This window comes from Paralichthys olivaceus, chromosome 6 (genome assembly GCF_024713975.1).
Source record: "Paralichthys olivaceus isolate ysfri-2021 chromosome 6, ASM2471397v2, whole genome shotgun sequence".
NCBI lineage: Eukaryota > Metazoa > Chordata > Actinopteri > Pleuronectiformes > Paralichthyidae > Paralichthys > Paralichthys olivaceus.
The window spans coordinates 22,658,784-22,669,567 of NC_091098.1; the positions used below are offsets into that span (position 1 = coordinate 22,658,784).

General features: G+C 41.7%; 2 protein-coding genes across 13 annotated transcripts in view; one reads left to right on the top strand and one right to left on the bottom strand.

Annotated features, from left to right (window-relative positions):
* The window catches only part of camta1a (calmodulin binding transcription activator 1a), a 275,197-nt gene extending 267,329 nt beyond the window's left edge, over nt 1-7,868 (top strand). For 9 of the 12 annotated variants that reach the window (XM_069526124.1, XM_069526126.1, XM_069526130.1 and 6 more), the window contains 3 exons: nt 4-78; nt 438-468; nt 2,403-7,868. In XM_069526124.1, the coding sequence (XP_069382225.1) occupies nt 4-78; nt 438-468; nt 2,403-2,435 (139 nt within the window). In that variant the 3' untranslated portion in view covers nt 2,436-7,868. The remainder of the gene's footprint in view (nt 1-3; nt 79-437; nt 469-2,402) is intronic. The other 3 variants (XM_069526125.1, XM_069526128.1, XM_069526132.1) reach the window with 2 other exon arrangements.
* LOC109635111 (urotensin-2-like) lies at nt 7,513-8,704 on the bottom strand. Its single transcript, XM_020096040.2, has 4 exons — nt 8,524-8,704; nt 8,143-8,268; nt 7,957-8,000; nt 7,513-7,882 (listed from the first exon to the last, which is right to left on the bottom strand). The coding sequence occupies exons 1-4, from the start codon at nt 8,627-8,629 to the stop codon at nt 7,769-7,771; spliced, it is 390 nt and encodes a 129-aa protein (XP_019951599.1). The 5' UTR covers nt 8,630-8,704; the 3' UTR covers nt 7,513-7,768.
* Between the last annotated feature and the right edge of the window lie 2,080 nt (nt 8,705-10,784).

Below are 10,784 nucleotides of genomic sequence, written 5' to 3' on the forward strand. Positions count from 1 at the left end.
TAGAGGTAGTCTGCTCACAAAGAGGCAGGATCAGGCTGCCAGGAAGATCATGAGGTTCCTCCGTCGCTGTCGCCACAGGTAGACCCCGACACTGAAACACACCCTGACACACTCACATACACACGCACAAGATTTAACATAGACGCAGCAGAACCTCAGCGGTGGGTTCATGGTCTAAAGGAATAATGTCCCACTGAGCTAATCAGTAAGACACAGTAGAGACTTCATAACTTTGTCCAACTTTCCTCTTTGCTCGGTGTCATGTGTTTTTCTAATTTACTTTTCTAAATTGGGTTAGAAATGTCTTCCAACACCATAGCTCCACCTCCCTCCCCCCCTCTCACTGTATTTGGACCCCCACCTGTCCTTGCCCCCTCCCTCACAGTGCCTACTGTGTGCTAATAGCTCTCTGGTATTGTTTTGCTGTTTATGCCAAGCCCCTTGATGGACCATAGACTGTTCAAGCGGGTGAGTGCAGCCTCAGCAACTCAGTTCGTGCCTCTCTCTCTCTTTCTCTCTCGCTCTCTCACTCTATCTCTCCCTCTTTCTCCCTCTCGGCTCTTTTTTTCACTTTCCCTCTCTAATAATACTGTTATTTCCTCCTGTCTCGACCTTTGCATTCTCTCCTTCCTTCCCTCTCTCTGATTTCCTCCCTTTCTTCCCCTCTCTCTTTCTCTCTCCCACCCCTCCACCCAATCTGCCTCCTTCTCCATCACTGTTGCTTGATGCCTGCTTGCATGAAGGGCTGCCGACTGGAGCCACAGGTGGACTGAGACGCTCAGATTTAGAGCAGAACCGATCTCGAACTAACAAAATGCTTATGAATGACGATGTCACTGCAACACTTAACAGGCTCTTCTCTCTGACTCTCTTTTATCTCTGTCTTCTTCTCCTTGGAAATGACTTTGTGTTCATGACGGTTTCTTCCTTGAGTTTTCTTTTGATTTTTGTTTTTTTGTGTGGTTATGCAGATGATAGCCAGTTAAAGAGAGCGGGAGGCTTTTTCTCAATCATGTTTTTTATTCTGCTGCATGTCAAGTGGTGACAACTCTGGGCCTTGCTCCTCTACCTTTAGGCATGCTATGGGCCTGCTGTTTCTCAACTAGATGTCTGTCTGTCTGACTGGCCTTGTGTCCTGTTTCTAGCCACTCAACAGACTGAGAGGGGAACCTGTCCCCGCTGTCTTCCATATGCTAAAGCCATGTCCAACTGTTGAATGCTATTTGCCCTTTGGTTCATCAAAACAAAGCAAATTAGAAGTAAAGCACAAACATTTGATCCTCACAAACCTTTAGCCTCCCTGACGTTCAGGCTACATGTTTAACTCTGTTGTTTACTGTCTTAAATTAGGACACGGGGTCTTTAGAGCATTGTTGAAATACCAACTCTAATTCAGGCTTGTCTGCTATAGTGTGATAACACAGTAGGTTAGGAAGCTGTGATAGCATATAGGTCACAGTGGAAAAATAAACAATAGGTTCCTTCACCCCCCCAGGACTACATCACTAAGCCCTAATGGCTTCATTCCTCCAGGGAGTACACCAGTTCTGCACGAGAGGATGCAGACACACACACACACACACACACACACACACACACACACACACACACACACACACACACACACTCATCTGCCTCTCTTCAGTACATAAATGTTGCAGTATTGACCTTCGACTAAGAACTGCCAGAGTTTGTTAAAATCAATTTTTTAGAGTAAAGAGTGTTGTCACACTCTGCTCATACTCTGCTCCTCTGTGAACTCACTCAAATCTTGTTTGCATAGCTCATAACCACAAATCAGTTTGCCTCACAGGTTTAACCCTCGTACAAAAGTGAAACTCAAAAAACTCCCCAAAAAAACTTTTTGACAGGGAAAAAATAAGTATAAACCTCAGGAAGAGTCACAAGTGAGCGATCCCTCTCCCAGGACAGACAGAAGTACAATAGATGTGTCACAGAGTGATTCTAACTGCATTTCAAAAAATGTTTAGGGCTTCAAGGTAAAATTATACTAATGTAGAATAACTGTAATTATAAGAGCTATAATAGGAATAAACAGTTAAAATTACACTCACTTCATGAAATGATTGCTTGTCCTTATTTTGCCGCTAAAGTGTAATTTATCCTTCATGTAATAAGTTAATACAGTAATGATTTTGTAACTGTGCTATAATGATGATAATAATCCCTTTTGTCCAGTTCAATCCTGACCAACGTTTCCTTTCACAGAGCAGCCGTAGTTCCTGTTGTTCTGGGCTGACTTGATATTGTTCTGATAGTTCTGGCTGAGTCGTGAGATATTGTGTGTGTGTGTGTGTGTTGTGTGTGTGTGTGATGAGCTTGTTACTCAAGTTGTGGCCGTCATATTTTGCTGACACCCATCTCCTCTCCCTGTGTTCCAGGGTGAAAGAATTGAAAAGGGCCAGGGAACATGAGACCCCTCAGAAGAGCCCCCTCGCGATGTGACATCACTCTCCTGACTCCTCTTTTTCTTTTTTCGTTTGTACCCAAGACATTTTACAAGAGAAATGGAAAAAAAACATCAATGCAAGCACTGCAATTATTACTACTTCTGCAGTGTTACTGGTTCAACTACTCTTACATGTACAACAGCATTTTTCACATATCTTTTCTCTCCACTGACTTGATTTTGGTCAGAGAGTGGCAACTTCTATGGGATTATAAACTCTAAGGGTCGGGGTGGGGGGGGCTTGCTGAACATTTGCTTCATGGCATTTTTTGCACTTTTTCGTGGATTGCTTTGTCTTTTTTTTGGACGTGAAGAGGTTTTTGGACGAGAAGAGGAAGCGAACGCGGGACATGTCCGAGGAGGTCTGTCACGCGCGAGGACCTGAAGAGAGACGTAAATCACGGCTGCTGCAGAAGATCTCAGAGGTTGGGGAGACCACGCAGAAACACTCTGGGCTCTAATCGTATTTCATATTTTTTTAAGTGACCAATCATTCGAGGACGGATTTTTTTCAACCAAATATATTGGTAACCCACGCGCTCATTTCTACCACTGCTGTAGATGATGATATTCAATTTAGCTCCACAGTTCCTCCTGTCCGACTGTGCTCTACCCCACCAGTCTGCCCACACGGGTGGAGCTACAAATGAATGTAGTCCGGGGTTTGACCATGCAGATGCACATGGGGAATAAAATATTTCTGTTTTGCCATTTCTTAAAAAAACCCTATGCTTTATCGTATATATCGTCACTTTATTACTTGAATTTGCTCCATACTGTCCGATGTATTTGTTCCATCACGTCTAATGTATTGATGATCTGTATCTTCAGACTCTATGTTGTTGAATCCTACCAAGAAAAAAAATGCATGAATTCTTGGCGAGAAAAGTCTTTGCTCGTGTGCTTATGGTCTAGTCTTTCAGCCTATTCTATGATTTTCTATTTGTTCCCACTTTAGTGGCGCACACATCCATCTTCTCCTCCATGAGTTCTAACATCTCGGTAATGAAGCTATCCCTGTATTGTCCATTTTGTTTGATAGATTGCTCCTCTCGCACCTAACGAGAGAGAAGAACTTGCCTATTTTGTGTTGTAACGGTTCTGGTCATGCAGGTTATTACTGTTCTTTTTAAATGAACTTCAGAGCCTGTGAAGGCTTTTGAGGGGAAGATCACATACATTGCCTTGACGTCTTAGAGATTCTTTGAGGGGTCCCTAAGCTTGTCCCAAAATAGGGGTTTGACAAATCCATATTTTTGACAATTGAGCGATTTCTGTATATAAAGGAAGGCTGAAAGTACGTAGGAAAAAACATTTACCCAAAAGGGATTGTATTTTAGAAATATATTATTTTATTCATTAAAAATGGGTCAAAAACAGGTACGAGACAAAAACAGAATATTTGTATAGTTTTGTTTGAATGCCTAAGAAGTATGGTTGTATTGTTTGTATATAGTGTAAATACCTGGGATAAAAATGAGCTATGTGCATGAAAAGTATGAACAGAGTCAAAAGGGAAAAAAACAACAAAAGCAGTAGTGGCTATGCTCTGTAAAGTTAAAACTATTTCACTATTAGAGTATTTTATTTTATTTTGATCGTTCTTGAGAAGAACATTTTGCTAAAGCATGATATTAATGCAATATGAAAAAGTAAAAAAACTGTATTTAGAGTTAGGAGAAGTCTGCAAAATTATCTTTAAAGTACGGTTACGTTTTATTTATTTTTTTCTTTTCTTTGTTTTGGGCTACCAAGAAAATTTTGCCAATGGTGCCAAGGTATGTGAATGCTATAATAGCTTAAGAAGAGAATTAAGTTAATTTGTTGCAGAACAGATAATCATACAGTGAAATACACACTAGCACTAAAGACCATAAGATCACAACTGGCAGAGGATCAATAGATCAATGAGGTACACAGTTTGCAGAGGGAGTCGTCGTGTTGAAGCAGAAAGCAGTTAAACCTCTCATGTCTCCACCGTCCCCACAGATAACTAAAACATTTACCATCACTGAATTGACCATAGATGCGTTTGAGATTTATTTTTGTTGTCATTGCAAATGGAATGTGACGAGTTTCTGAAGTATCTTGTCTGATCTTGAAGATTGTAAAAGGCAGCCTTGCCCATGGCGTCCCTATAAAGCAAATCCATGTTATTACTCTGTCACTGACAAAAAAGATTGAACTCACCTCTTTTAAAGCTCTGATTTATCCCTGTCGTAGTAATCCAGGGACCAGATTTTACTAATAAACGTTTTGATGAAAAACCCCTTGATCAAGGCTGCCAGGATTGAAATGAGACCTTGTATTCCAAAAGAACAAAGTTTTAAAAAGCCATGTGTAGCGAACTGTGCATGACTGGATTTCAAGCAGCTGAAAACACATTTGCAAACTGAGCAGTCACAGGTGCTGAAGCAGCGTTTGGAGTTGGCGTTCACCTCGATGCAGGGTCAGTGAGCTGAGGTGTACCAGAGGCATTGATAATTGTGAGACCTGCGATGTGTCTGTTGTGTGATCTGTGTAGGAACGATCTGAGAGAGAGGACACACGTGAGCTGCTGGTCTAAGAGGTGCCTGTCTGTTGCTGCCTGTAAATCTTATATCATATTCCCAGCAGAACTAGCAGAAAGTGTTTTCTGTATCCAAGTTACCACAACATGTGATTATTCAGCCAAGTGCCACTGAAAAACATGAGTCTTCTCTATCCATGTGTTGTCATGTTTGTTAAACGATTATTAGGCTCAATGGTTGTTTCGAAATTGTTTGACTGTTTTCCACTCATCTGATATGTCAACTTAATTTCCTGAGTGTTAATGTAGAAAGTGCCTATTCATATCCTGACAACACCGAGCTAATGTCCGAACGCATACGATGTACCTGAGGTCGTGAGGAATTCCAGAGAACATGGTCACCCACATTCTGTGCTGTATCTTCTACATGCACACGCACCGTCACCTTTCACTCACCGAAGCCACAATATGAAACAAATCCCCTGTTCACACCAGTATCAGTGCAGCACTCCAGCTTGTCAACATGCTACGTTTCTTCTTTTCTTTTCTGTTTTGTACTGGGACAGCTTGTTCAAATCACACTTAGAAATGCCACTACTGGGGTTTGTTGCCTTTGCGTTCATCCTCAAGTGTGTGGTTCGAATGCATAGCCAGTGTAATGTGGTGGCAAAGCGGAGAAGGATTTATTATGCTTGCATGGGTAAAATAGTTAACAGGGTGACAGAACTGCACCTAAAGCATGCTTATTTTCCTAGAATCGATAGTCAGATAGACTCGTTAAAAGAATTACTGTTCTGTAAAACAATGAGCGTTGGTTTGACGTGTCACAGAACTCCGAAAGACAGAGGGCATGTGACTGGAGGGCGCAAGCCAACGATCAAGACTCAGTCGCCACTGACGTTTTCATGGCAAAGCATGAGGACAGGATTGTTTTTTAGAGCAAGCTCTAACTTTTTAGACCTTCTTCCTTTGGTTTTTGATTCATTTAGATTAGATCAGTGTGCTCCCAACTTCAAATAGGAACAAATGGACAAGGTTGGAGATCGTTGTTACAGCACTGACACGTGATACACACATGCACAAGACACCACACATGTCAGCACACGCGCAGACATGTCGAGGTGTCAGATTCGCGGTATAGGACGCTGGGCGGCGAAGGCAGCACCGCTCTTCTCCGGGCTGAGGGACTGGTTCACCTCCCTTATGTATTTTACTCAGGGTGCCAAAATGGGGAGGAGGAAACAGAGCGCGACACGTGATTCACAGCAGAAGAAGCTGAGAAATCTTTCAGCGATGCTTTCTGGTGAAGAATCTAGGACAGACAGGTCCTCCACTGCGATACTGAAGTCTTTAAAATGAGTGAATATGAAGTATAATCCATTTCCTGTCAGTATCGCTGAACGTTACAGACACCGGTGGAGCCCTGGATAAAAGAGTCCAGTTATATATAGCTCATTAAGATAAATGATTTGACGTTCTCCTGTCGAATCCTCGTATAACTCTGGCCCGTTCTTTAGGCCTCTAATTCATCCAAGTGACAAAGTGTGGAGGGTGTTTAAGATTAAGAGCCAAATTATACAAAAAGTTCACCTGCAAATCTTGTTTTACTGCCATTTATGAATGGGATGACAGGTTCGCTGAAAGCTGGCTCTCTGCATTAGTATATCGCCGACTTCAAGATGTTCTGTGAACTGAGAATCTGCCTTTCCTCCTCTTCTTTTTCCCCCCCCACGCACCCACACCGGAGAAAGGCAGGCACATCAGGACAACAGAACCGAAAACCGTTTTACGACACAGAGCAATAAAGAACTATTTTGTGGAGAACCTATAGACCGAGTGAAGTTTCAAATGATTGGACACATGTAGTCGACTTACTCTTATGCAAATGCCAGTATTGCAAGACAAGCATTCAGTAGTTTATGGACAGCAATTATATGGCACCCTTTACTGAACTGCACGTTTTCATCAATTCCAAACCGAGAAGAAAAAAAACAGACCCTGCTTTGATAGAAAGTTCCGGGTCCTCGACACTTTGCATGTGAACTAGTGTTAGATCTATTTTCCTCTCCTCTATAGCTGTCTTTCTCTCTGTCTTTCCCTGTTATGTGACCCCCATTTTTCTCCGCTCCCAAACCCTAAAACCCTTAAAAACCTTCATCTCCTCTCGGTTCTCCCCATGTGTCTTTGCTTTCCCCCTTTTTCTTCCCTTCTCCTGTTTGTAAGTTTTATTTTTGTAATTGTGCATGTACAAGCGTCACTGACTCGATGGATATGTAAAAAAAAATTTAAAAAAAAAAAGATTTCAGCTGCTGAAGCCATGCAAAACGTTTTGAATTGCCCTTAAAATATGAAAGATGTTTTCTGAATGCTTTATATTCTTTCTGCTGTAAAATAATAAAAAAATGAAAAAATTAAGAAAACTCGAGAACCAAGTTTGGAACGTCTTTTTGTTTCCTCCTTTACTAAGAACAAAAAAAAACAAGTCGTGCTCTTTTCAGCTGCAGGTACATTTCAAGAAAAGACAAATCGCAGATTTGTACAATATAGCTTTTAATTCCATTCAGCATACGGTGCTGTTTAACATGGACTTTGTACACAAGTATAGTTTCAAACAACGTAAAGGTGAAATTAAATCATTCTTAACTCCTCACACAATATGTCTCAGTCTTTCCTACCTATATGTGTGTGTGAGTACATGTACTAGGCGTGTACAAACAGGCATGATGTGGATTTTGTCTGCATTAGTTTGTTTGAGCCCTGTCTCTTGTGTGGAGCATTAACGCCCAGTTTTAAACACAATATTTCCAGAAGCACTCAGAATTCCCTGCTCTCTTCCTGAACTGCTTCCGGATCCCAAACACGTGGCTGAATGGATTCAGGAGACTTTGTTTCTCCAGTAGAACCTGAAAGAGTTCAGATGAACATTTTACTCACAACTGTTTTATTTTGACATTGGTGACGTTTGTAGAAAACCCACCTCTCTCTTCATTCCTCTGGGAAACAGGCCTGTTGTTCTCCCACCTGAGAGAACGTGAAACACAACATTATGAGCTGGATGTGCACGTGAGGCATGAAGAGACGTGGTAGGATAACGGTTGAAGATGTAAAGAGTTTAAATACCTCCAACTGAACACTGATGTTTGATCTCATGCATGTTTCTTACCGTCTCTGTTCATCTCCCCAGATATGAGGGTGGAATATCTGAGACCAGCTCCGTCCTGAGGGGGGAAGTTTTGCTCGGAGAGAGAGAGATCATCCAGGGTGGCGACTCCTCGGTCCTCTAATGATGCTGAGGACGACGGGAAAAAACAGGAGACACAGGGTATGCATCCAATGCTTTAACACTTTTGTCATGATAATAACTGTTATTTGAAAAGAGAGATGACATCTGTAATGTTTTAGGCAGAGAAATCCCGCATTTATGGTCCAGATGGGAGCTGAGACTCAGGATATGTGAATTGGGGAAGTTTCATGTACTAAATGTTTGATCAAGATATTGAATTAGTAAATAACAGGTGGAATGGAGGAGTTACTCTCCACTTACCAGGACCTGGATAGGGCATCTCAGCAGATTCTGTGATGGGGTGGCCCAGCATCGGGCCGGAGGCGGCGAGCAGGAAGGCCCAGGACAGGAGATAGTTACACTTCATGGTTCGTTGCTGTTGGAAGTCTGACTCTTCTGGAGGTCGCCAGGCGGAAGAAAAGACTTGTCCATGCTCTGCTGGTTCCAACTGGGTTATATAGTTTGAGCTGTAGCCTCTCCCCCCTCCTCTTCCCTTTGACTGGCCACCACAGCCATCAGCAGCATCCACAGTCTCATCCTGTCTATCTACCAGTCATAAATCAGCAGGCAGTCACAGGTGAATTATAGGATCAATAAAAAAACAAGTGCCGGGGCCCATGCTTCAAGGGCACGGTCATGTTTTACCAGCTCTTCAGCTTGATTGACTCTTTTCACTGACTTTGTAAATGCTGGTGTTTCTGATGTCACTCTCCGCGGCGTCCCTCAGGGGAGCAGGTGGGGAAACCGCCGCCAAATGACTAATGTTTTTTCGCGCCACCAGTTCATTAAACTCTCGGGCCGTTTGAATCGACTCGACTCAAAGAAAATCTCCTCGACAGGAGCTGCATACAAAGCAGGAAGAACTAATAAAACCATGTAATTACTTGCGCAGAGGTGCCGCGGAAATGCTAAAACGTTCAAGGCCTGGTCGTCCGTAAGGCGTCTGACATTTTAAGGCAGCGGAAGATTTTCAACGGGTCACTGAGTCAGGTTGATTCATGCACATTATTCAGAGGCCTTGTTCTGGGGAGATGTTATATTTGTGCTTTCACTTCTTTGTTGTCGTGCAGTAAAACTCTCCTGTCGGTTGGAAGAAAGGGGGACAGGTGGAGACAGATATTTACAAAGCCACACTTTGCACCTCTGTATGTAATTTGTATATTTATGACACGTGTGACGTCAAGGTTCGGTGTCTTGTATGTTAATGATCCCCGATGTAACGACAGTGACATTTAATTTTACAGTCAGAAGGCCAGACTCTCCATTAGGTGATGCTGTATATCATGAAAACCCATTAAGATTTATGTTCTTGATTAATAGGCAAGGACCCGCTGCCGATCCCAGGTTATTCAGCCCCTAAAATAAATGTTGTCTCTTCCGTGTTTAAGCCTCATGCTGCTCCAGGAGAGAAGATTGATTCCTTTGTGGCCTCAGGTAGAAGGATATGAGTTAAAGGTCTTGTTGCATGCGTGTGCCGTTGATTTCTTTGGGCTGTTATGCAGAAAATTTGACGTTATAATTTTTGTTGTGTTTCTGTTTTGTGTTTTTGAAAATTTTAAGTCTGCACAGTCTGATAAAATAGACAAAAATGACCTTTGTGCAGTCGTCTGCCACCTTGACGTCAAGGACTCATCACCCAAGAAGGTCCATGAGGACGGGGGGGCCCATTCATCATTCCTAAAAATATTTAAACACATTTTAAAATCCTTTTCTTGAAGTAATAAAAACAAATGAATACATCTCCTTAAAGTAAATATTCTCTTGATGTTTTAAAGCAATATATCAATGGAAAAACATGATATTATAAATGAACTTCTGCTTCTTAAATGTTAAATGTAAATGTGACCAACTGTTAAAACACACTTGAATAACAAAGCAAAAGACATAAATGTGAGAAATAGTCCTGTTTAGATTCCTGCAGCGTTTACATATAAGCAGCATCGTCTTGTTGAAGGTCTCTGACCGAAGTGTTGCTTGGTCTGACTGGATCTCAGCTGGTGGGTGGTTTAAAACATAGAATACATTGTGCTCTGTAAGTGCTTCATTGGTTTTGCAAAAAAAAAAAATTCTCTATATGAAAACAAGACTGCAGCTGTCAGATGAAAATAAAACATATACTTTTTTCTGTTAAAGGTTCAATGTGTAAGATTTAGGTGAAAGATCTATTGGCAGAAACTGAATATAAAATAATCCTAGCGATGTTTTCACAAGTGTGTTTCATCGAAATTGTAAGAATGTTTTTTTCTTTACCCTAGAATGAGCCCTTTATATACAAATACTTTATATTTGCCTCAGGAGCAGGTCCTCTCTACGGAGGCCGCCATGTTTTTTAACAGTAGCACAAACTGTACAAACTATATCCTTTTGATTTTTTATGACAAAAAACTGATTGAAGGCTTCCACAGGTTCTCTGTCATGTTTGGAAGGGGAGGGTGAGGTGAGAGCTCTTCAGCTGCAACTTCACCACTAGATGTCACTAAATTCTACACATTGAACCTTTAAATTTACATACGTATATTTTA